The sequence below is a fragment of the Delphinapterus leucas genome, chromosome X (genome assembly GCF_059928025.1).
Source record: "Delphinapterus leucas isolate spDelLeu-1000000601 "Yukka" chromosome X, BTC_Dleu_Yukka2, whole genome shotgun sequence".
NCBI classification, from domain to species: Eukaryota; Metazoa; Chordata; class Mammalia; order Artiodactyla; family Monodontidae; genus Delphinapterus; species Delphinapterus leucas.
The window spans coordinates 40,537,766-40,564,872 of record NC_143150.1 but is presented as its reverse complement, the minus strand read 5'-3'; the positions used below and the strand labels follow the sequence as shown (position 1 = coordinate 40,564,872).

The 27,107-nt window shown below is 36.3% G+C and overlaps 1 protein-coding gene across 4 annotated transcripts in view; it reads left to right on the top strand.

The window, feature by feature from the left end:
• Window positions 1-25,443, top strand: part of RADX (RPA1 related single stranded DNA binding protein, X-linked) — a 67,041-nt gene extending 41,598 nt beyond the window's left edge. For all 4 annotated transcript variants that reach the window (XM_022566415.3, XM_089904234.1, XM_089904233.1 and 1 more), the window contains 3 exons: window positions 5,958-6,248; window positions 13,521-13,688; window positions 20,446-25,443. In XM_022566415.3, coding sequence (XP_022422123.1) covers window positions 5,958-6,248; window positions 13,521-13,688; window positions 20,446-20,576 — 590 coding nt within the window. In that variant the 3' untranslated portion in view covers window positions 20,577-25,443. The remainder of the gene's footprint in view (window positions 1-5,957; window positions 6,249-13,520; window positions 13,689-20,445) is intronic.
• Window positions 25,444-27,107: the final 1,664 nt, after the last annotated feature.

Here is a 27,107-nt window from a genome sequence, read left to right as displayed (position 1 = left end):
TTCTCTCCTTGGGGAGAAGGTCAGTCGAGGTAAAGATTATCAATTTTGTTGGTCTTTACATAGGACAAGCTTTTGGTTTCTTAGAATCTATTATTTTTTCTATTCTCTATTTCATTTATATTTACTCTAAGCATAATTACTTCTTTTTCTTAACTTTGGGTTTAGTTTTCTCTTTTTCTAGTTCCTCAAAGTTTAATGTTACGTTATTGAATGAGATCTTTCTTTTTTTTTAACATCTTTATTGGAGTATAATTGCTTTACAATGGTGTGTTAGCTTCTGCTTTATAACAAAGTGAATCAGTTATACATATACATATGTCCCCATATCTCTTCCCTCTTGCGTCTCCCTCCCTCCCACCTTCCCTATCCCACCCCTCTAGGTGGTCACAAAGCACCGAGCTGATCTCCCTGTGCTATGTGGCTGCTTCCCACTAGCTATCTATTTTACATTTGGTAGTGTATACATGTCCATGCCACTCTCTCACTTTGTCACAGCTTACCCTTCCCCCTCCCCATATCCTCAAGTCCATTCTCTAGTAGGTCTGTGTCTTTATTCCCGTCTTGCCCCTAGGTTCTTCATGACCATTTTTTTTAGATTCCATATATATGTGTTAGCATATGATATTTATTTTTCTCTTTCAGACTTACTTCACTCTGTATGACAGTCTCTAGGTCCAGCCACCTCACTACAAATAACTCAATTTCATTTCTTTTTATGGCTGAGTAATATTACATTGTATATATGTGCCACATCTTCTTTATCCATTCATCCAATGATGGACACTTAGGTTGCTTCCATGTCCTGGCTATTGTAAATAGAGCTGCAATTAACATTTTGGTACCTGACTCTTTTTGAATTATGGTTTTCTCAGGATATTTGCCCAGTAGTGGGATTGCTGGGTCGTATGGTAGTTCTACTTTTAGTTTTTTAAGGAACCTCCATACTGTTCTCCATAGTTCTTTTTTTAAATATAGGTATTTCTGCTGTAAATTTCCCTCAGATCACCACTTTCACTGCATCTTATAAGTTTTTATGTTGTATTTTCATTTTTGCTCATCTCAAGGTATTTTATAATTTCCCTTGTGACTTCTTATTTGACCTATTAGTTGCTTAAGAGTGTGTTGTTTAATTTCCACGTATATGTGAATTCTCTAGTTTTCCTTCTGTTGTTAATTTCTAGCTTCATTCTATTGTGGTCAGAAAAGATACTTGTATTATGTGATTCTTTTTAAATTTATTGAGGCTTATTTTGTGGCCTAACATATGGTCCATCCTGGAGGTATTTCGTGTATTTTTGAAAAGAATGTATTCAACTGTTGTTGTATAAATATATATTTAAAGAAGTTTAGCTTCTACCCCTGTTCCCTGCATCCTCTTCCTTCTCCACCATTATAGGTAACTTTTTAATTCATTTTATGGTATGTCTTTTCATTGTTTGTTTTATAATATAAGAAGGTATGTGTGTATATCAGAGAGAGAGAGTCACGCCCCCCCCTTTCTTAGATAAACGTACAACTACCTTTGAGAGCAATTTGACAAGACCTAATTTATTGAAAATGTTACACTTTGTGACCTATATGTTGGGCACACTGGGAGACATGTTCTAAGATGAGTATTGGAGCATTGTTTAAAATAGGAAAACTCTTTTACGTTCATTATTTTTTTCTTTTTTTAATTGAGGTATAATTAGCGTGTAACATTATATTAATTTCACGTGTGCAACATAATGATTTGATATTTGTATATATAGCAAAACGATTCCCACAGTAAGTCTAGTTAACATTCGTCACCATACATAGTTACAAAAAATTTTTTTCTTGTGATGAAAACTTTTAAGATATACTCTCTTAGTAAGTTTCAAATATGCAATATGATATTAACTATAGTCACCATGCTGTACATTACATCTCCATGACTTACTTATTTTATAACTGGAAATTTGTACCTTTTGACCCACTTCACCCACCTGCTCCCAAACCCCTACCTCTGGCAACCACCAATCTGTTCTCTGTATCTATGAGCTTGTTTTTTTCTTGGGGGGAGGTCTGTCTTTTTTTTTATTCCACATGTGAGATCATACAATATTTGTCTTTCTCTGTCTGACTTATTTAACTTAGCATAATGTCCTCAAGTTTCATCCATGTCAAGATTTCATTGTTTTCATGGCTGAATAATATTCCATTGTATATACACCACCTGTTCTTTATCCATTCTTTCATTGATGGGCCTTTAGGTTGTTTTCAGGTCTTGGCTATTGTAAATAATACTACAGTGGACAGGGGGGTGTATATATTTTTTTTTTAATGTTATTTTTTAACCATTATGCGTATTGTATTTTTTTTTACAGCAGGTTCTTATTAGTTATCCATTTTATACATATTAGTGTGTATATGTCAATCCCACTCTCCCAATTCATCACACCACCACCCCGCCCCAAAGCAGGGTGTATATATCTTTTTGAATTAGTGTTTTTTATTTCTTTGGATAAATACCCAGTAGTGGAATTGCTGGATCATATTGTTGTTCTATTTTTACTTTTTTGAGGAACATCCATACTGTTCTCCATAGTGGCTGCACCAATTTACGTTCCCACCAACAGCATATGAGGGTTCGCTTTTTGCCACATCCTCCCCAACACTTGTTATTTCTTGTCTTTTTGATAATAGCCATTTTAACAGGTGTCAGATGATATCTCGTGGTTTTGGTTTGCGTTTCCCTAATAGTGATGTTGAACATCTCTTTTATGTACTTGTTGGCCATCTGTATGTCTTCTTTGGAAATATGTCTATTCAGATCCTCTGCCCCCTTTTTAATCACATTTTTTATTTGTTTGTTTGTTTGTTATCGAGTTGAACAAGTTCTTTATATATTTGGATATTAACCCCTTATCAGATATGTGATTTGCAATCATTTTCTCGCATTCTGTAGGTTGCCTTTTCATTTTGTTGATGGTTTCCTTTGCCATGCAGAAGTTTTTTAGTTTGATGTAGTCCCATTTGTTTATTATACTGCAGTTTTAATGAATGAATTAGATCTATATGTGTTAACATGGTTACTGATGTATTTCCAGATATGTTTCATGATAGCTTTGGAAATTACTGTGTCTGTAAATTCAAAAGCCACTCATTTTGTGAATATATAGCTAATTTGTTTATGTGGTTTGATTGTGCTAGTTATTTTGAAGACTACAAAGTTTAACATCTTATTGTTTGTATCTGGTAACTTAGATAAGTAAGATATACATTGAAAAGTTCACAATAACAGTACTACTGAGATCATAAGACATTATAGGTAGCCTCTGACTTACACAATTCTTTAAAAAGTCTATTATACTTGCTACCAAGCATAGATCTGATCACTGATTGAAATACTCTGTTTTTTTCTAGACTTGTAGATCTTGCACCAGCATGGGGTCAGTGAAGGCAAGGGGGAAAGAGGGAAAGGAAATAGCTCCTCTCCGACCCCCATGCCTCCATACACCCCTACCTATCACTCTTATCCACATAATGAAATGCTTAGAGTAGATTTTGTGAAGAAAAATCACTCTGCCTATACACATACATTTATACCATGTCCTTTTTCACCTCACAACCTAAATGTGGTCTTCTCCTGAAATTTTTCCTCATTAAAACATAAATCCGTTCTCACCAGAAATAAGGGTAAAATGAATCATTAAAATAACGGTGATCACTATAATTCTGGTATATAATTAGATATATACAAAAATATAATTTTGCTAGGTAATTAACCTGTATCTTAGTTATGCATTAGGCTTAAACAATAATGTTTTTCATTTGGTAATTTTAGTAATATTCAAGCTAAAAATAAAAGAATTCTAGTGTATAATTTTCCATCTTATTTTTAGAAAAACCTGAGCTCTAGATGTATTTTGTCTCCTAATTATTGCCTTTGAAATCTTGCTATTCACAACCAGTGACTGCCAATATCTCTTGTACTGATTTCATACCCATTTGTATTAATTATGAACATATAATTGGGATAGTTAATTACAGTCCCAAGTTACTAAATTAAAAAACAATGTATGGGGCTTCCCTGGTGGCGCAGTGGTTGAGAGTCCGCCTGCCGATGCAGGGGACACGGGTTCGTGCCCCAGTCCGGGAAGATCCCACATGCCGCAGAGTGGCTGGGCCTGTGAGCCATGGCCGCTGAGTCTGCGCGTCCGGAGCCTGTGCTGTGCAACGGGAGAGGCCACAACAGTGAGAGGCCCGTGTACCGGAAAAAAAAAAAAAAAGCATTATTTTTTCAGAAGAACTTTTCATGTAAACATTAAACCTTGCCAGTTCTTAACACTCAAATAAGAAAACAGCCATAGAAAATATTCTGACTTATTCCTGACAGTGTCAATCATAGGATTTTTTTCCTATGCAATGGATGTAAGTACTTAATTTTTAAAGATTGGAATGGCCCATAACTTGTTCTTTGTGTGCATTATTTTAGAACAAATCAGTCAGGAATTCTCACTATAACTTGGGTTGTAATAGCTACTTATTGCTAATCTAATTATGTACTTTTATTAGTTTGGGTAAGGGAAATTCATTTCTAGAAGATAAAAAGGATAAATCATTGCCCAATCCTTACTTTACTCCTATTAACTTTGAGTTTTTCTCTTGGCTTTTATTGTTTCCTTTCCTTTTCATGTGTGATTAAGTTTTTTATCCTTTTCGTTTGTTATCAAGCGAAGTTAAGTGTGTTCATCAACTAAATTTTAAGTTTAAAAAAATACTCTTGTAATATCACAGTGTTTTGAATACCTGGTAAGAAGTTCACCTCTTCATCTTCTCTAAAAATTCAATGTAGTATTTTACCTCGTAATAATTTTTCAGTCTCTGTCTAGGTTTAAGAAACCAAGAAAGTAGTCTGGGGATATAGAATAAAGTTCAAAAACAGAAGTGATATATTAACCACACTGAAACCTTGCTGTTGAAACACCCTTCTGTCTCAGCATGGTTTTTTATGCTAGGAAGATAATAAATGCCAAGGCATAGGCAGCCTACAATGAAGCAATTCAGCAACCTTGCTAAACTCTGCAACAGTTGCTGTCAGCTTGCCTTAGCTAGCAGAACTGACAGTGTGAGAAGTTCCAACATCTCTTTTTTTTCTGATTCTTCTCTATGTCTTCAGTTCCCAGGGTGTATTATTTAATTAAAATATTATTTTAGCAAATTCCTTAGTGTAGTATTTGGTACATAATAGGTGCTCAATAATTATTTGCTTAGTGAATTGAATGAATGGATAAATGTCATAATGTGTAAGAGGGAAATTATATTCTGCCTTAGAAACTAAATATGTTAGATAAATTGTACATAAATGATAAACTGACTTGATGATAGAGAACAATTAAGAGTTGAAGTGGTCTTTCATTTCAATTTAGTTCCCTCTTTGTTTTCCATATGTTATTTATATCTGAAAGGAATATCATATCAACGGTCCTTTTGAAAGAGACTTATATCCAAAAAATAGACTGCATTCTGTGTGTGTTCAGGATACTTTTAGCAAAGATTAACAAAATTTTATTTTAAGCTTAAATTCCACCAATAGTGAGTGGAGGTCCAATCTCTAAAGGTTATTATTCTCATGAATTTTACTTAACTTGAATTTGTCACTGAATATAAAAGGAATGTTTGTTTATTTAAGAGCATTTAGGAAATATAGAAAAGTATAAAGAAGATAATTACAAATCTCGTTAATTCCAGAAACAGAAAAAACAATATTACTTTTTAATATTTTGGAGTAAAAGTTTATTTTGAAGGTGAATTCTAGTTCTTTCCTCACTTTAATAAGAGTTACCTTTTGGACATTCAGTTTACATTTTGTAGGTGGTTGATTTTTAAAGTTAATTAAGCTATTTCTCATTAATCTGTGCTTTTTTTGTAGTGATTTACCTGATTTGGTTAGTTTATAGGTCTCAATTGTGTTCATCTCGCTTCTTTAACAGGTCGAGAAAGCACAAGAACTGGTTGCATAGGGAAAGCCAGAAAAACTATAAGTGGTAAATGGGAAAGTCAGATGTGGAGAGAAAAGAAGTTCGGCTTAATAGATCACCTACGATACAGCTGTATTTATCCTGAAAGTATTCCACGGAGATTTGTTTTAGAACACAGAAATTTTCTTACTCAGCAGTATAATTCTCAGCCTGCAAAATACATACCACAAGAAGGAAGACCCCCAAATCTTTATGATTTTAAGAGTGCCCTAGTCCTTGGACATTTTGAAGTAACCATCTTAGGTAAGTCACCTGTTCTTCTCTTTGAATATTGTTAATTTGACATAATTTAAATATAGATGATACTATTTTGCTTTAAAAAATTAAGCGCTCCACATCCCCACCACCAAAAAAGTTAAGCCCAAGGAGAACTCCTGTTTGGCTCAAACCAAAGGAATGGAGCACTAATTCTGGAATACATTAAGCTTTAATTGTGGGCATTTAAATATTGGCAAGTCCTTAGAAAGTACTGGGGAGAGAAGAATGGGAACCAAGGGAACTTTCCTTAGCCCTGACTCTCCTACTACCTCTAAAACTGATTCACTTATCCTTTAGCCACCACTTTCTTGCTCATATTCTCTGCCTCTTTCTCAGTGCATCTGAACCACTGAAGGGTAAAATGTAGGTTAAAGAGAAAGGCATACTAATTGAGAGAAGATCCTATGAACAGACGTCTGTTTAGCCTGTGAAGAAAATAAAATTCTCAAGTAACAAGTTGAACAGAAGGAAGCTATTCAAAAAACTATCTTGTCTGACAAGGGACAATAAACTGATTTTCTCAGGTTGTTCTAAACTGACAGGTAGCTATAGAACTTATAAAAATTTAAAGTCAACACATTTTTAAACTTATGTTTATTTTTTAAATTTTGGCTATGTTGGGTCTTCGCTGCTGCGTGCGGGCTTTCTCTAGTTGCGGCGAGCAGGGGCTACTCTTGGTTGCAGTGCGCGGGCTTCTCATTGTGGTGGCCTCTCTCGTTGTGGAGCATGGGCTCTAGGCTCGTGGGCTTCAGTAGTTGTGGCCTGCGGGCTCAGTAGTTGTGGCTCACGGGCTCTAGAGCGCAGGCTCAGTAGTTGTGGTGCATGGGCTTAGTTGCTCCATGGCATGTGGGATCTTCCCGGACCAGGGCTAGAACCCGTGTCCCCTGCATTGGCAGGCAGATTCTCAACCACTGTGCCACCAGGGAAGCCCAACTTACATTTATTTTTAAAGTTTGTTTCTCATGAATGAAAAATGTACACAAAAATTAATTATAAAATAAAATCTTAACCAAAATGAGCTACTCTCTAGGTTTTTTATTTGTACTTGAAAGGAAGATCTTGTTACCTTAAAATGAAAGAATGATGAAGTGCCATTAGTAAATTAATTAAATGCCTGAAAGAGGATGCATTTCATAGAGTTTTGCACCTACAGTACTGAAGTGAATTACCTTGCCCTTAATCAAGATTCCTGTTTCCCCTTTACTCTCTTCCACTCCTTCTGCCCTACTCCCTCACACATAAATTTGTACATACATGTGATTGTGTATATGTATATAATCTATGGAAAGTATAAATTCCCATTGACTCTGTTAGACCTTCTCAGACCTAAGTTTCAAATGCTTCTTTTTCCTAGACTGCATTGCTTGTTATCTTTGGGTAACTTATCAATCTTAGTTTTATATCTAGGAAACAAAAATTATAGTGGAGATTTTTCATACATCACAAAAAGTAACCATGAAAACCATGAGTTCATCTGGAATCACAGAAATTGAATACTTCTCTTCTTTTCAACATGTCACTGATCCTCTAAACATCTCAGCTGTCTTATAAGTATTGTGAACCTTTGTAGCTTTACTATGCATCACCTAAAAGCAAGAATCAGATATAAAGAAGGCAAATTTGTCATTCTGTCCAACCAGCTGTAATCCATGTTAGAATTGGGCTGTTTTATATCCTACCATTTTTCAAGGACATAAGTGGATTTACAGGGATAAAAGACAGTGAAAAATATGCTATGTATGGATAAAACAAAACAGAGCATTTAAAAGGATACAGAAAAAGTAGGTATTACTAGGTGCCTATAAATAACAAATTATTACCATTCGGTAGTAATTTTCTGTGAGCTTTCTGGCAGGAAGGGAGAAAAAGGATTGTTCCTAATGAGGTACTTAATTTTAAAGGTAAAAGGATCCTGGATATCTTCTAGTCGTAACCCCCTAGCTAGGTAAAAGCCAGGCCATGATTAAAAATCATGTCTTAATCCCCTACCCCTATACTGTCCCTCCCCCTTCCCTCTCCCCCGGATAACAACTAACTTGTTCTCTATATCTGTGAGTCTGCTTCTTTTTTGTTATACTCACTCGTTTATTTCTTTAGATTCCACATGTAAGTGATATCATATAGTATTTGTCTTTCTCTGTCTGACTTATTTCACTTAGCATAATGCCCTCCAAGTCCATCCATGTTGCTGCAAATGGCAAAATTTCATTCTTTTTTATGGCTGAGTAGTATCCCATTGTACACGTATACCACATCTTCTTTATCCATTCATCTGTTGATGGTCACTTATGTTGCTTCCACATCTTGGCAATTATAAATAATGCTGCTATGAACATTGGGGTGCATGTATCTTTTCAAATTAGTGTTTTTGTTTTTTTCGGATATATACCCAGAAGTACAATTGCTGGGTCATCTGGTAGTTCTATTTTTACTTTTTTGAGAAACCGCCATAATGTTTTCCACAGTGGCTGCACCAATTTACATTCCCGCCATCAGTATGCAAGGGTTCCCTTTTCTCCACATTCTTGCCGACGTTTGTTATTTGTGTTCTTTTTTTTTTTGCAATATGCGGGCCTCTCACTGTTGTGGCCTCTCCCATTGCGGAGCACAGGCTCCAGACGCGCAGGCTCAGCAGCCATGGCTCACAGGCCCAGCCGCTTCATGGCATGTGGGATCCTCCCGGACCAGGGCACGAACCCGTGTCCCCTGCATCGGCAGGTGGACTCTCAACCACTGCGCCACCAGGGAAGCCCTATTTGTGTTCTTTTTGATGATAGCCATCCTGACAGGTGTGAGGTGATATCTCATTGCTCTGCTCTTTTAGTGTGAAAGCAGCCATAGACAATGTGTAAATGAATGTGCATGGCTATGTTTGAATAAAACTTTTTAGACCCTTAAATCTGAGTTGCATTTAATTTTCACATATCACAAAATATTCTTCTTTAGATTTTTTTTCAACCATTTAAAATGAAAAAAAAGTTTCCTAGCTCATGGGTTGTACAAAACCAGGTAGAGGCTATATTTGACCCTTCCCCCCACCAACTCATAATTTGCTGAGCCCTCTTCTAGATTCCTGTTTTTAGATGAAACTGATTAAACCAATCAAGGCAGATAAGTCTGTATGATTTTTAAAGTTCTTCCAACATGCAGTTTGTCCAGTCTACACTGATACTACCTTCTAGTGGTTTATTGTCCCTCTGCTGTATCTTGCTGATCTCTGGAGGACCCAGTAATTTTGAAGTGTCTTATTCTGGGAGCCAGAAAGGTTATTCAGACCATAACCCTGTTACTTGGTCATTAGCTCTGACTGGTCTAGGGTGAATCATTATTGAAAATATTGAACGGAATTTGTAATCTTACCTCCCACGATTCTAATGGCTCCCAACAACCACCTGGGTACTGTGGCAATATCAGAAACCCATCTCAGAAGTACCAATTCTCGTGTTAAAATTCTTGCTATGCCATCTCACTTGACTCAAATAAGTAGATAGTATTAATAAGTGCTAAAATCTCGGCCCATTGCCTATTATGTAATAACACACTTCAAAGAGAAGATATTGGGATGGAGTGTAATAACACACTTCAAAGAGAAGATATTGGGATGGAGTGTAATAACACACTTCAAAGAGAAGATATTGGGATGGAGTAACAGACTAAATTTTCAATGCCTTTAGCCCAGGTACAAAATTTTTAATCTATTGGTCAATTTTAAGAATTATTTCTCACTTTAAATATAAGAAAGTATTTTTCAAAAGCTTTATTGGACTCATAGATGGTGTTAGTATATCACTGACTCTGCCAACACTAATTTAGTTACCCATGAAATGCTGAGTCAGTTAAAGCTTAAGAGTTCCCTCTTTGATTTGCATTTGACTTAGACAATAAGGAAAATATTCAGCCAGTCTTTAGTAAACCTCTGAAAGCCATCTGTTTATCTCTTGGAAATCAAGAGATACAAACTCCAGTAACAATAGGTATAATTTAAGGAGAGCTGTCAAGACAGTATTTTCTAGACTTTTTGTCAAAAGATTTTTTGTCAAGAATTTTTATATGGTTCTTTTCCTTTTCTGCAAAATGCATTTAAATGATAATTTAAAAATTTTAATAGCATTAATTGTAACATCAAAGTAATGTAATATGCTATAGTTAACATGGAAATCATAAGGCTTTACTTACCTTGATTTTTTTCTCCTATTAAAGCAACCAAGCAGGCCAACATAATTCCTGCCCTCCTTGGTACTGGCCTGCAAGCTCAGGACCAATTATTTGTACCCCTGAGGTATGCCTCCTTCCGTACTGAAGACTACTTGAACCATTAACTGAGTAGCACTGGGTTCCCTCACTCTTGGTTCCCTAACTGGCTATATCCTTAGGATATTCTATCCCACTGGCATGCTTCCCATTATTGTATCTTGAATGGAGCAGCACACTGGATTATATGGGTTCCAGAGGTGGTTACTGTTGCCACCCCTTAATTCTGTCCCTTATTCCATTGCATAATAAAAGTAATTTAATCCTTAAACCTTAAGTAGCTACTATCAGATTTCATCAGTGTAAGACTTTTTTCCCCATATTTTAACATCTTTGAAAATTGATACGGATCTTATAATCGATGTCATGCCTTTGTTTAGTTGGTAGCATTTTTCTTTCTTAGTGGTATATAAAATAATGATCATCTTAAAAATCAATGGTATCTTAGATTCCATGAAACATGGTATATGCCAAGTACCCTTAGCTATGTGCTGGGATTACAAATTGCCCTCCTCTGCAACACACACACACAAACACACACACTTTTCACTGGAAAAGAAATTCAGTGACAACAAAGAATTTGAGAGGAAGATATATAAATTGCATACAATACACTTTACAAAAGAGGAATATGAGCTTGTTTGATTTTATATCTGCCTCTAATTTTTAATATAGTCCACATATATTATCACGTTTACCTAGATAGTATGTTGTAAGTTATCTAAGTAACACATAAACAGTAAGTCACCATTGAAGTGCATTATACATGTACATTGTGGGGAGGATGTTTGTGTTCATCTCTTTTGCTGTTGGGAATATGGATGAATTCATATTTGAACACAATGCACAAATGTCCTAAAGTCTAATATTCGAAAATTATAGGTTAAAAATACACATATGTACATTCTTTTGCTCAATTTAACAAATATTTACTGAGCACCTAAGGCATGCCCAGCACTGTTCTGGGGGCTGAGGTTACATGCGTTAATGCAACAGATAACAGAGCCTATGGTAAAATGAGATGGTGATAAGGGCTAGAAGAAAAGGGTTGGAGAGTGCTGTTGTAGGAAAGGGCTAAATTTTAAATAGAGTTGTCAAGGGAGGTCTCCCTGAGAAAATAACATTTCACCAGACACCTGATGGAGATGAAGGAGCAAGCTGTGTGTTTATCTGGGGAAAGAACAGTCTATGTACAAGAACATCAAGTACAGAGGCCCTAGGCATGTTTACTTATACATCTGCACTCTGAACTCTAGTTTTAACCAAACAACTCATGATGAATTTTACCAATAATGTTGAAGCTAAACTCACAGCATTCTGTAATTTAGAAAGCAACCCATAATAGTATCAGTGACACACTGATAATGAAGCTATCTTCCTGAAAATATCAGGATTTCCAACTTCTAATATTTTCTCAGTTCTAAAGCATACGTTTTTTTTTTACATTTGCAAGTTGGAATGCATCTTATGGTCAATGGGTACATTAATGCAGTGTTTCCTTTTTCATTAAAAAACTGTTACTAAATTGATGGTATGTCTTAGAGTTAGATTTGGTATTAGAATCAAGGAAATGGGATGCCATTGTGTGCACATTGACATGAGTTTTGCAGCATTGCTAAGAGTTCTGAGGTAGCTATACTTGTAATACTGAATTGGAATCCACAGTAAATTCTAGATGGCATGACTGTTTTAGTTTATGAATACCAGATTTTAGTAATCCTTGAAAAGCTTTAAGTAGCCCTTAGTTGTTTGTTAAGTTAAAGCTATGGAACTTAGTGTCATTTGCCCATAAAAAACAAAGAACGAGGGCTTCTCTGGTGGCGCAGTGGTTGAGAGTCCGCCTGCCGATGCGGGGGACGCGGGTTCGTGCCCCGGTCCAGGAAGATCCCACGTGCTGCGGAGCGGCTGGGCCCATGAGCCATAGCCGCTGAACCTGCACGTCCGGAGCCTGTGCTCCACAACGGGAGATGCCACAATAGTGAGAGGCCCGCGTACCGCAAAAAACAAAAACAAAAACAAAAAAGAACAGACTTGCATTTCTGGATCAGTTTACAGCTTAACTGGAAGGACTTGTTTACTTACCATTTGCTCCTACTCCATACTTCAGCATTGCTATAGGGCTGAATAGGAGAGATATAGAATCTACGGGACTTGCTGACTAAAATATCAGGGAAGAATGAAAGGGAGGAGTTAAGGATAACTTCTACGTTTCTGGTTTGGGTGACTGGGTGAAATTCAGAGTTTTCAAGATGTGCTCTGTGCGTTTACCCTTGCTCCAGCCAAGATGGTCTCCTTAACTCTGGTCTTTACTTTTGGCTTCTCCCTGTCCTGCCTGAAATACCCTTCTCTCTATTTAAATGTTACTCATCCTTTAATACCCAGCTCAAACCCTTGACTCTAGGAAGTCTTTTTTTATCCACCCTAGTTGACATTGACTCTCATAAAGAGTAACAGACACAGGTCAGGATTCATGTTGGTTGTTTCCCCATACTGCGACCTTTTCTAGCCCTAATGGTGAGTGATTAAAGTTTTTCTTGTATATTTGAGGACAAATGGAACCTTGTTACTACCATCCCTGGCCTTGCTTGAGTCTTATATCCTTAAGTCCAAATGGCAGTAATTGAACCAGTAGTTACCTCTGAATTCTCCTATCCTGTAATGGCACCTGTCATGAATGATGAAGAAAACACCCTACATGTCTTCATTTATGTGACTAGGCTATCCTCTGGATATTGAAATTTAAGCCTTCTGTCAATATTAAAAGATTTGGGATTGTTATTTCCAGCGGTGGAGATAGATTGCTCCAAAGTGTCTCTTCTTTCAACCAATAGCATGTATTCATAAATGTTTGCACAGGAAAGGGTTTAGTTCCTAGTTTTGAAAGTTTTTTTTTTACAGTTTTGAAGCTATTTGGCACATGTGCGGATCAAACCAGCAAATCTGGCCACGTTAGCACCATGTACTAACCCACTGCACTTTTAATAAAGTGTGATTTTTCTTTAACAGGTCTGAATCATGAGATAGCAATCAGTGTTGCATTCCTTCCTGAGTATTCTCCGGAAGATGTCCGAACATCTCAAATAGACACATTATTGACCTGCATGAATTACAGCTGTGTGTTTCCACAGGAATTAACTGGCAATGACAGATTTCAAGGTCCAAAAACAGTTACAGGTAAGACAATCTCAGGATCTTTTCACTCAGAAAATAAAATTAATATTGCAAACAGTCCTAACCTTAAGATGTTATTATATAAATAGTTCTAGCCTTAACATTTGATATAGTTTAAATAATTATTAGGTAAAAGTACCCAAAGACTTATAAATGAGAATATATTTTTAAATAAAATTGGATAGATTAATGGTTTCTATTCCAGGCAGGCATTAAGAATGTTCTCTTATAATACATTTTTAAATGTAAGTATTCATTAGACCTAAGTGGTATGCACATGGAGCAGTGCAACTTCTACTCTTCTCTCCTTTTAATTCAGGCCTTTCACCTTATAATTGCCTGAAATCTCAATACCTCCATAGTATAGTAGAGTACAATTGTTTTCTCTTATAAATGTTCAGTTATTCAAGTGCTATGCAATAAATTTCTTCAGGACTGCTAGGAGTGTATGTAATCCCAGTAGTGAAACCCTTCAACCAACTAATTGTTTAGGCTGCTACATAATATCCTGAACTATAAATCATTTCTATATACCAGTAAAATTATGTGTCCAATTATAATTATCCTATTCACTTTCTGTTGTCATTTCTATTTCCTAAGCATGTGGTAAAGTTTCTAGCCATTTTCATCAAGCTTATAAGAATATTTCATTTTAAAAAGCTTTAAAGAAAGGCTTTATTATCTTGGGATTTTTGTGGTGCGTCTTTCTAAGCTGATGAAACCCTTGAGTGGGTGTTGTTTTTAAACAAGTCTTTTGAGCTGTACCTGATGATGAAGTAGCTTTTGGCAGTAATGGTTACTGCAAACTGAACTTGAGTATCTAATTTTGTAAGAGATGAGGTTTTTTTATTTTTCCACAGTCCATTTTAAAGATAGTATATTAGTTAACTTGCAGTATTACTTCTTACATTTCAGCTCCTTAGACTTACAGTAACCCAGATTTCGTAATTAGGGCCCTAATATGTACTTTAAATATTTGTGCACTCATGTTCTTGTTTCATGCAGTATCCACTTCTGTCATGTTTCTTCTGCTATATGTGTATGTTATTATTGATATAAAAAATCAAGGCAAAATCCTCAGGTATCTACTAGTTGCTAGTGCCAGTAGTCTTCCAGCAGTCGCTAACATGGTCAAGTGAAAATACCTGGTACCATTCTGCCAAACCAGTTAGTATTTTGGGACATGAAGGGCAAGAATCACTAGAAAAGTGATGTAATCAAAAGCAAGTTGATTCATTTTGAACATGGAATACCGTATTTTTCATGACATAATGATAGTGTCCGTTTAGCTCTGTGCAAAGCATTGTGCCTGGACATTTTACATAAGTTACAACTAATCCTAACAAGAGACTTTCAAGGTAAACATTATTATCCCCTATTTATAGATGATTAGACTGAAAATCAGAGAGACTCACCAGCATGGATAACAGCTAGGATCTAAACCCAGATCAGTCTGATTCAAAACATTTCTATTCCCTCCATAATTACAAACTGAAAGATAAAAATATACAGAATAATGTAATGCAGTGGCTTATAGTATAACATTGGTATCATCTTTTAAACATTTTTATGAACTAGTTTCTTTTTTATTATAAAAGCTATACATGTTCACAATTTAAAAATTCAAACAATACCAAAAGGCACAGGGTAAAAGTGAAAGTTCCCCTCCCTGCCTTTGAAGGTCCATCCCCTTCTGCCAACCTACTCACCCACTCTCTGGAGGTAACCAGTATTCTTTGAATCCTTAAGAAATTATTTTTGCATATAACAGTATATTCTGTCTCTCACACACGCATACACAAACATACACTCTCTCTCTCTCTTAAGTACACACAAATGGAATTATAGTAAACATGGTCTCATAACCTACTTTTTCCTTGTAACACTGTGTTTTGAATAACTTTCATATTAGTATAGAGAGAGCTACCTTTCTCGTTTTAGTAACTATAAATATTCCACTGTGTAGATATACCTGTATTTACTTAATCAGTCCCCTATTGATGGACATTTAGATTGTTTCCAAATGTTTTTTTTTCTTTTTCAAATGTTTTTGATATTAACAAACAGTACTGCAATGAGTATATCTATCTGTGTGTATGTATATAATATAATCTTTGTGCGCTTACACATCTGTAGGATGAATTCTTAGATGTCACTGACTCAAAAGATATATGCATTTATAACAAGTTACACTTTAACCAAAAGAAAGAGTGCCACTTTACCCACACCCTTAGAAATACTAGGTGTTATCAGTCTTGTTAATCTTTGGCAGACAATAGGCAAAAGTATTATATCATTATCTTCATTTGCATATCTTAATTATTCTAAGCTTGAATATCTTCCTATGCTTATTGGCCATTTATATTTTTTCTTTCTATGAACTTTCTATGCTAGCTTTATTTTTTCCATTTTTCCATGAGCATTCTTTTTCTTATTAATTTGTAAGTTCTCTTTGCATATTGAAGAAATTTACCCTTTATTGTGTGTTGCAATACTTTTACCAGTTTGACGTTTATTCAGTGGAAATCTTGATATTTTAAGTAATTTTATTTTTATGTAGTCAAATATATCAATCTTTCATTTCTATGGTGGCTGGTTTTATGTCATACTCAAAAAGGCATCACTCAGTCCAAGATTTTTTTTTAATTCACTATGTGTTTTTCTGATACTTTTATAGCTTTGGTTTTTTACTCATATATAATTTGTACTGTGGTAAAATATACATAACATAAAATTTACCACTTTAACCATTTTTAATTGTACAATTCAGTACATTTACACTAAGTACATTTACAATGTTGTGCAACCATCATCGTTACCCATTTTCATCATCTGAAAACAGAAGCTCTATACCTGTTAAACAATAACTCCCCATTCCCCCCTCTCCCTAGCTCCTGGTAACCTCTTATTTTACTTTCTGTCCCTATGAATTTGCCTATTCTAGGTATCTCATATAAGTGAAGTAATGCAGTTTTGTCCTTTTGTGTCTGGCTTATTCACTTAGTATAATATCCTCAAGATCCATCCATGTTATAATATATATCAGAATTTCATTTCTTTTTATGACTGAATAATATTCTGTTGAATGTATGTACCACATTTTGTTTATCCATTCATCTGTTGATGGACATTTGGGTTGTTTCCATTTCTTGGCTGTTATGAATAGTTCTGCTGTGAATATTGGTATTCAAGTACCTGTTTAAGAAGTCCCTGCTTTCAGTTGTTTTAAGAATATCCCTAGGAGTGGAATTGCTGAGTCATATGGTAGTTCTATATTTAACTTTTTGAGAAACAACCAAACCATTTTCCACAGCAGCTGCATCATTTTACATTTTCACCAGCAATGCATGAGGATCCCAATTTCTCCACATCCTCGCCAACACGTTATTTTCTGTTTGTTGTTTGTTGATAACAGCCATCCTAAAGCAGTATCTCATTGTGGTTCTGATTTGAATTTCTCTAATTACAAATGATATTGAGCATCTTTTCATGAGCTTGTTGGCTATTTGCGTATCTTCTTTGGAGAAATGTCGATTTAAGTCCTTTGCCCATTTTTGAATTGGGTTGTTTGGGGTTTTTTTTGCTTTTGATAATATGGCTTCATTTTTATAATTTAACATTTTAATCCATTTGGAATTTTATTTTGGTGTAGAGAATGAGATAAGGATCCAGCTTAATGTTTTTCCAAGGGATTAGCCATAGTTCCCAAATCATTTATTGAATAATACTTACTGTTATGGTGTTATAATTGGTATTATATTTAACTATGAAGTACAAGGATATATATATACACATATACATATACACACATATATGTATCCCACCTCTTTGAAAGCATTGTTTTCATTGATAAACATTTCAGAAGCATAGCATGATATGGAAAGGTTTTAACACATGTAAGAAATAATTTTATTATTCTCTAGATAATCAGAGTTTCTGATATTATTTTCAGAGGCAGGAATACCACACTATATTACAAGATAGGTTAGACTGTGCTGCAGTACAAAGCAATTCCAAAGTCTCAGTGACTTAATACAGTAAAAATTTATTTCTTGCTCAAGTCAAGTCTGATTCAATCAGTTATTAGCTTTCTCCCCACCAGTGATTCAGGAATCCAGCATGCTTCCATCCTGTTGCACCTCCAACAGGACCAAATGGCTTCTAGGGTTGTCTAGGCAGAGGAAGAAATAGATGAAGGAGACACTGACTTTTAATTTTGTTGGACCCAAACTGCCACATCATTTCTGCTCACATTCTCATTTGCCAGAACTTATTTACATGATCCCAAGCTAACTACAAGGGAGGCCAGGACACTTTGTCTCCCATGTGACCATGAAGAGGAAATGGAGTGGCAAACACAAAGCATTGCCTTTGTCACACTCACCTTCTGCATATGTGATGTTCCTAAAAATGTACAATTTTAGTAATTCCAACATTTTAAAGTGACATGTAGAGAAGCTCATTTTATAGGTAAAATCTATAATCGTTTTAAAACAATTCCTTTGTAATGTAAATAATAACATTTTAATTTAATACTAGGTTTTCTTAAGTAGAAAATGATGGTTGCTGGCATTTAATTAAGTGCTTACTATGTGTCAGCTACCATTCTAAATGCTTTTACATGCATTTAATCCTCACAACAGCCTATGATATAGGTACTAGATGAGCAGATTGAGGCGCAGAGAGGTTGTCATTTACACAAGTAGGCAGAGTTACCTAAACAGAAAGCTTACTTATACGTTATGTTGCAGGTACTACGTAAGTCATTATTTGTAGAATGATATGGTGACAATTAGAATTATTAAGGTTTGGGTTTCTGCTGTTAGCATCAAATCTGAAGATCTTGAAATCTTTCCAAAGCATCTGGATTAAAGTCCATCCCACTCAAAAAAGAAGAAAATTATATAGTACCAGCAGTTGTTATTATATTCATTGTGCTTTAGTGAACTTGCACAATTTTAAATCATTCATCAGATTTTGTGACATGCCTAGCAGATGTGGCTGTCCTATGCAGCTAATGAAGCCTGAGCTTGAGGAGCTCTCACTTGTGTAAATCCTTTCCACAGCACTTCTAGGGTTTTTTTTTGTGTGTGTTGTTGTATTTTGTTTTCTCTTTCATAAAGAGGACCCCCAAATAGTATACCTTTCAAGCCCCACAAAATCTAGATCCACTACTGGCCCTTGGTCACAATTTTGTAGAGATGTAGCTCTAGCACAAAAGGTTAAGAGCCCATGCCTTGGTGCCAGACTGTCTGGATTAGAATCACCCTGTGACTTTGCTTAAGTTACTTAACCTCTAAATGTTTTAGCTTTCTCATGTTTAAAATGAGGTCTTTGTCATGTGTAACCACTGAAGTCTGTGATACAGTAGCTTGGTAGTGGTCAGTTAGTGTTTTGAAAGAGATTCCTTAAATACCATTTTAGCCAAGAAGAAGAAGAAAAGAAAAACATTACTTTCTCACTTTTTGCAGATTGGCTCTGTGTTGTGGCACCCCTTCAGTGCTTAGCCAAGATGTTTATGACTCTGTCTTAGCCCTCACTTCCTGCTCTACAGAGACTGATGGTCAGCCAGAGGTGAACAATGAGAGTTTTCTCAGGCCGTTTCTGAACATGCATCCAGCACTGGGCATACATGTGGCCTTCTTGTTTCCTTGGAATACACAGGAGCTCTTAAAAGCTCATATTCCCCCACATATCTCTTTTCCCAGGCCCTTCCTCCCCAGGCTTTTTGGTCTGTCTATTGCTTGTCCCAACTTTAAAACCCTAATCTATCTGCTCTGACAAATGCTTTTGCCTTTATATGCTTTCAACAACAGCCATTGGGAAAGCTACCCTAGTCACGGGTTGCTCCAAATTGGGTGAAACACAAGCAAGCTCTTGCATCTAACCTTGAGGGAGCTGCCTGACCCGTCAAAATACACAACCACATCTTTGAGAATAAGGTCTGCGTAGCTCCCTCTTGTGCTAGCAACCTGTACCAAGAGTACGAGCTGCCATCTTCATGGCTGCTACTGATCTGGGGAGTAGGCGGGCAGTTTAAAACACCACAGCACACTCTTACCATAGTGCAGCAACTTCTTTCTTCATTAATCTTTCACCAGGTTGTTAAGTTTTTGTCTAGATTCCAGAGTTCTGGAAAAGTTGATCTGAGAATTTTTTTGCCAGCTTATAAGTTGCTTTAGTGGAGGAACAGAGCCCTGAAATTCCATACTCTGCCATTTTCATCAATGTCACTCACCCGATCCATTCTTGATAAAGCTTCTTAAGAATATCCAAAGCTAAGTGTTAGTTAATAAAGCCACTTAAAAGGAAACATACTTTAAAAGAAGCTTCTTTTTTAAATTTTGCTTTATGTCTTGTAAATTTTGCAAATAATTGATGATTGAATTGCAAAATAGAAAAATTTATCTTTGTATTTCCTTGCAGGGTAGTAAGAAGTTGTTTACTTGGCACCTAAATGACCTTGAAAATATGTAGATTTACTTTGCTCCACTAAATAAATAAATAAACAAACAAATAAGGCTTTGGAGTACCAGCCTGTATCTTGACATTTTTGGTAGCATCTGTTTGATGTATTCGCTGTTATTGGCAGAAATTACTATATTATAACTTTGATGAATGTATGTGATGAACTGGAGGGAAGAGGGAGAAGATGAGAGACACTGTTAATTATAAGAAAAAAAAATCAGCTTATGTGATACTAAATCCAAGTAAATATTTAACTATTTTACAATACTTACCATCTGCTTTTTACTTTTAGGTGATATTATAAAAGCAGCAACTGAATTGGATAAAGTGCATATCGTTGGTATCTTGGATATCTGTAATTTAGGTAACGGTAAAACAGAAGTCTATTTGCACAAAATTTATAGACCAGATAAAACTTCTTAAAAATTGGCAGATGAAATTATTAAAGGTTATAAAGAGGGCATGGCTTTAAAGATATTCTGTCAAAAAAAAGATATTCTGTCATTTTGTTGGTAATTTCAGTAACTGTTTCTCAGAGTATTACATACACTCTAAAGTTAAGTGGTTTTATGTTCGTCTTGTATTTGGAGCTAACACACTTCATTTTAAATTCATTCTTTGGAAAGGTCATTGAAACAATTTGTGTGTATCAAGAAAGTTCATCTTACTTCTTTCTATATGACTGTTATCTTGACTTGTGATAATTTGTGTTCACTGTTCTATTTGTGAAGTATACTTTTATTCTAAAGCCTCAGCATAAGGCATCCCAACTTAAGAGTAACTTTTCATGGACATTTAACATTTTATTCGGCTGTAATGGGGAATTTTGAATTGCTGATTTGAGGATTAAATTCTCCTAAAATGGTCAACCTGAATTTCTCAAAACCAAGGTAGTTTCTATCATTTTCAAAAGCACACATGGATTGTTATGTTCCATTTGCCTTGGTCTTTAGTTTGGTCACCTGTACAAAGAGCATGCTAAATTAAATTGTTTTAAGGTTTTCTACTCCCTAATGTGACTTCTTATCCTTTGAATTTCTAAATGTTTTGACCAGTGTATGGTCTTAACGCCAGAGGCTACGGTATGTCTGTATTCTTGCTATGTTCATTTGTAATTTTGGTACATGTAATGTGAGTTTAAATAGTGAAAATTTATCTCAAATTAACATTTTAAGTGCTCATATTGAAAGTATAAAAGAGTAGCTAAGGGAATTGATTTTATTCTGGTTGTCTATCTTACTTCATTTTAACTGTAAATGGCCATTCCACATGTGCAAGATTCTGTGATTGACATCTATGTGGTTAGTTAGATGAGCCAAAATGACCATCACTTGAGTTAAAAAGTACTGTTTCGGGCTTCCCTTAGTGGCACAGTGGTTGAGAGTCCACCTGCCGATGCAGGGGACACGGGTTCGTGCCCTGGTCCGGGAAGATCCCACATGCCGTGGAGCGGCTGGGCCTGTGAGCCATGGCCGCTGGGCCTGTGCATCCGGAGCCTGTGCTCCGCAACGGGAGAGGCCACAACAGTGAGAGGCCCGCGTACCTCAAAAAAAAAAAAAGTACTGTTTCAAGATGAATCCGATTGTAGTTAAGCTATTAACTTTTAGGCTTCCTTCTAGCCCTGTGGTTCTGTAACTTCATATGCTATACATTTTAAATGTGTTGGGCATCATAAACCTAAAGACAGATGCTACAGTTTTTTCATAACTGTGTTCAATCTTTTGTTCTTTAAAATTGTGTTTAAACATTAATTAAAATAGGGAATCCTTCTCATGTTAAAATTTTGACTGTATTATTAAAGAAGTTAAAACCTATCTCATTTTGAATGTATTTGATGTTTTTCCTTCATATTTTTGGCCTATATTAGACCTACACATGCTTGCTAAATGAGCCAATATGATTCTTCCATATGGGTTGAAAACTGTTGTTTATCAAACAGAATCTGGGCTTTTGTATTAAGCTATTATAAACTTTAACAGGCAATTCAGTTTTAGTGCCTCATAAAAGTTGGAGAAGGGAAAAAGTTAATACTTAAATGGCTATTGACTAAAAAACCTCAGGCCGAGATTGCAAAACTACACACTTTAACAGGTGTAATTTCTGTTCTTATATTGAATGAGAAATATGAACTCATTATTAAGTTTTAGGATCCTGGACTTCCCTGGTGGCACAGTGGTTAAGAATCTGCCTGCCAATGCAGGAGACACGGGTTCAAGCCCTGGCCCGGGAAGATCCCACATGCCACAGAGCAACTAAGCCCGTGTGCCACAACTACTGAAGCCTGGGCACCTAGAGCCCATGCTCCACAACAAGAGAAGCCACCACAAGGAGAAGCCCGTGCACAACAACAAAGAGTAGCCCCCGCTCGCCGCAACTAGAGAAAGCCTGTGCACAGCAACAAAGACCCAACACAGCCAAAAATAAATAAATTAATTAATTAATTAATTTTTAAAAAAGATTTAGGATCTTTAAAAACAACTTCCATGGCAATTTGTTTTATATTATAGTAATGTTTCTATCCAAATTTGGAGTTAAACATCTGTGTCCACATTTCCAGTTTATGGCAAAATTGGATAGCTACTGTGGCAGTTTCCTAAGAAAAATAGCAAACTACATCAGAAGACCTTATCTTCAAGTGACAATATGTGTTGATTCTTTCCAAAGCAACACAAATATACTACTGTGGTGTCACTTTTATATTAACAAATCAGTTAGTAAATTATGAAATATTACATAGTCTACCACAAGACCACAACCTTTCACTGAAGTTTCTAATTTTAGATGGCACATGAGATCTACACATTGAAATCCTTTGATAAACTATTAAAAGAAGAATCTGAGTACATGTTTATCCTGCCACTTTTCTTTGTTGGAATTATCCTGCATTAATTTTATTCATATTAAGACAAGGACTTTTAAAAATTTTGAAACCCTTATTTGGTGACACTAATAATATTTGATGTTTTTGGCTAGATAACTTCTGCCAACATGGACTATAGATTATAACCAATTCTATTATTCTGAAGTCATTTATATGGTTTATAATTGAGCTGGTTGCTATTTTGCTAGTTACCTGTTCAGGTACAGTTCCTTTTTTTTTTTTAAGCATTGCTACCCATGAGTTTTCAGGTAAACTGATGGGAGGTGAAGTATGTATTAGTACAGCTTATTTCAGTAATCAGTTGTTTTTAGTAAGGAAATTTTAGGGAAAAGGGTTAAAATGAATACGTAAAACTAGATTTGGGGATTATCTGAAGATTTCAGTTATTTGAGATTATATTTGAGTCAAGTCATATTACATTAATGTCACATCTCCAAAATGGAAACATTAGATAAAAACTTATCTCTTGGTCTAGGTCACACCACCCACTAAATATTATCCCTCATTCTTACATTGTTATGTTGATACCACTTCTAGCCCTAAGTTTTTGCTTTCCTTTATACTTAAGAAATAAAAAGTAGATTTTGAAAAAACAGACTTAAAGCTAGCCACAGGTCTGTCCCTAAATCCCTGTGGAACTTTAAGGAAAGCCACTTAAACTGCTTGGCCTTAGTTTTCTTATTTGTAAAATTTGCAAAATAATGGTCCCATCCAGTTGTATGATTCTTTTGGTATGTTAATATAGTTATTAGAACAGTAAAAATGTCTTTGTGTTATTATCATGTGTGTCATGAAAATGTGGTTTTCTATGAAGAACATTTTAAAGTTATGATTAGACCATTATCAATTATAGCAGCTCATTACAACAAAAAAAATTGAAATATTTAAATCCCAGTTATTTTTATTGCTAATGTTCTTCCTAATTTGTTGCCTTTTCAGTGATTGATACATATATGTATTTTTTTCAAAACAGAAATCTGAAATATTTTAGCTGTTTTTAATCATATGCACATTTCCATTGAAAATCAAGTAACCTTTTTTTTTTTAATTTGAGTACTTCTGATGCTATTCTGAGATTATTGCATGTGACTTCTAGTCGCTTAAGATCTAGGAGTTGCCCCTAACAAGGTTTTTAATGTCTGTTTTGTAGATAGGAACCTGAAACAGAAAAAGACTAAATGATTTAATGTAAAATTGTCAAGGTGGGCTTCCCTGGTGGCGCAGTGGTTGAGAGTCTGCCTGCCAATGCAGGGGACGTGGGTTCATGTCCCAGTCCGGGAAGATCCCACATGCCACGGAGCGGCTGGGCCCATGAGCCATGGCCGCTGAGCCTGCGTGTCCGGAGCCTGTGCTCCGCAATGGGAGAGGCCACAACAGTGAGAGGCCCGCATACCGCAAAAAAAAAAAAAAAAAATATTGTCAAGGCAATTAAATTTTAAGGTTGGGCTTATAACTCCAATGTCTGTTTCTTTAAACTCTAATTTGAGCACAAAGTAAAACGTTTGAATAATAATAAATTTTCAGCTAGTAGATTACTGTGAGATAAACTTCTCTAAATCCTAGGGTTCATAAAATAATGAGCCCAGTTATTGCAGCATATATCCAAGTATTTGAATGCCCACTCTATGGCAAGCACTGAGTTTGCACTAGGAACACAATACAATACAAGCAAAAACAGACATGGCCCCTACTGTCATAAAGCTTACAGTGTTGTGGAGGAGAAAGACATTCAAATAATTGCACAAATAAATAAGATAAATTTCACAAAGGAAGCTGGCCAGGGGGCATTGGGAAAGTTTTTCCTGAGGAAGTGAACTTGAGGTGAAAAGGCCTTGCAGCACAAGGTGTGCTTGAGAACTTGAATGAGAACTGATATGGCTGGAGTGCGGAAAGTTGGATACAAGATGAGACAGACAGACAAAGGCTCTTGCAAATTACACAGAGCCTTATAGTCCATGGTAAGGATTTTAGTATGTATCTTCAGAGCACTAGGAAGCCATTAAGTGGTTTGTGGCCAGGGATATGCCTTGATTCGATTCATGTTTTAGAGTGGTCACTGTCTCCTGGAAGGAGAATGGATTATAAGAAGGTTAGCAGAGACTGCTAGCTGTACCCTAATACCTATTCTATAGTAATAGTTCTCCCCATGTTTAGCTAAGCACATGGCTACGTAGAATAAAGAATACTTTTCCTTGCTTCCTTTGTAGCTGGATATGGCCTTGTGACTATTTCTTTTATTTGGCTAGGGCTAATATTAAAATTAATTTCTTTTGAACATACACCAAGTCAGAGTCACCCAAGGCAGAACTGGAAGTTTGCTATGAACAATCAAGGGGTACCTGTATTCTATTAGAAACACAGCCCTGTACTTCCTCATCTTTATTTTTTATTTATTTATTTTTAATAAATTTATTTATTTATTTATTTTTGGCTGCGTTGGGTCTTTGTTGCTGCACGCGCGGGCTTTCTCTAATTGCGGCGAGCCGGGGCTACTCTTCGTTGCGGTGCATGGGCTTCTTATTGGGGTGGCTTCTCTTGTTGCGGAGCACGGGCTCTAAGCTCACGGGCTTCAGTAGTTGTGGCACGCGGGCTCTAGAGTGCAGGCTCAGTAGTTTTGGCTCGCAGGCCCTAGAGCGCAGGTTCAGTAGTTGTAGTGCCCGGGTTTAGCTGCTCCGTGGCACGTGGGATATTCCCGGACCAGTGCTCAAACTCGTGTCCCCTGCATTGGCAGGCGGATTCTTAACCAGTGCGCCACCAGGGAAGTCCTTGTCATCTTTAAATGGTAGGTTTGCCATAGCTGTTATTCAATCATATGGAAAAAATTGAAATGTTCCTTGCTTAAGAGATGAGTGATTCACTTCTCTATACTTTAATTAATATTGTGTACCTTTGCTAAGATACTTAATATTTATTAAGGTACAAGTAGTTGAAAAAGTCCAGTAGTATTAAATGTTTGAAACATAGCAGTGGTTCTCAAACTTGGCTTCATATTGGTATCACCTGGAGAGTTTTAAAAATTACTATGCCTGGGCTTCCCTGGTGGTGCAGTGGTTAGGAATCCACCTGCCAATGCAGGGGACACGGGTTTGAGCCCTGGTTCAGGAAGATCCCACATGCTGCAGAGCAGCTAGGCCCGTGTGCCACAACTACTGAGCCTGCACTCTAGAGCCCGCGCGCCTAGAGCCGGTGCTCCGTGACAAGAGGCCACCGCAATGAGAGGCCCACGCACGGCAATGAAGAGTAGACCCTGCTCACTGCAACTAAATAAAGAAAGCCCACACGCAGCAACGAAGGCCCAACGCAGCCAAAAATAAATAAATTAATTAATTAAAAAAAATTATTCCTACATGCCACCCCCACCCCAGGTTTCTGATTGGAGTGTAGCCTGGGCGTCAAGAGAGTCAACATCTCCCCCAGATGATTCTAATGTGCAGACAAGTTTGAAAACCACTGTTACATAGTCCTGTTTCAAGCACTTGTTAGTTTTATTAGAGATCAAGCTTCACCCAGTACTTTGAACTTACCTCCTATCTAGGTGCTATAGTTCATCTGCTCTCTATGCAGCTTCCACTTCAATTGTTCTGATAAGGAAAAATTAACAATTGATAGTTTTGAAACAACTTTCATTTTCATAGAGTTCTAGCATGGCAGATCTGGAAAAGACTTGATAGATAAATTTTAACCCAACTTCTTTCATTGTGTAAAAGAAGAAAAAGTCCAGGAGAGGTTATTATTTTCCTGAGGATATAACACTAGCTGTTGCAGTATCAGCACTTGCACAACCTTTTGGTTTTTAAGATAACTTCAGAAATGTTCAGAGAACCACCTAAAGTACAAATAAAACATCAGACCTTTATAGATTGGAAGTTGAAGCACGATGAGGTTGAAATAAAATGACAGCAGCTAATCTGTCAAAACTACAACTAGGACTTCCCTGGTGGCGCAGTGCTTAAGAACCCGCCTGCCAATGCAGGGAACACGGGTTCAATCCCTGGTCCGGGAAGATCCCACATGCCGCGGAGCAACTAAGCCCGTGTGCCACAACTACTGAGCCCACGCACCACAACTACTGA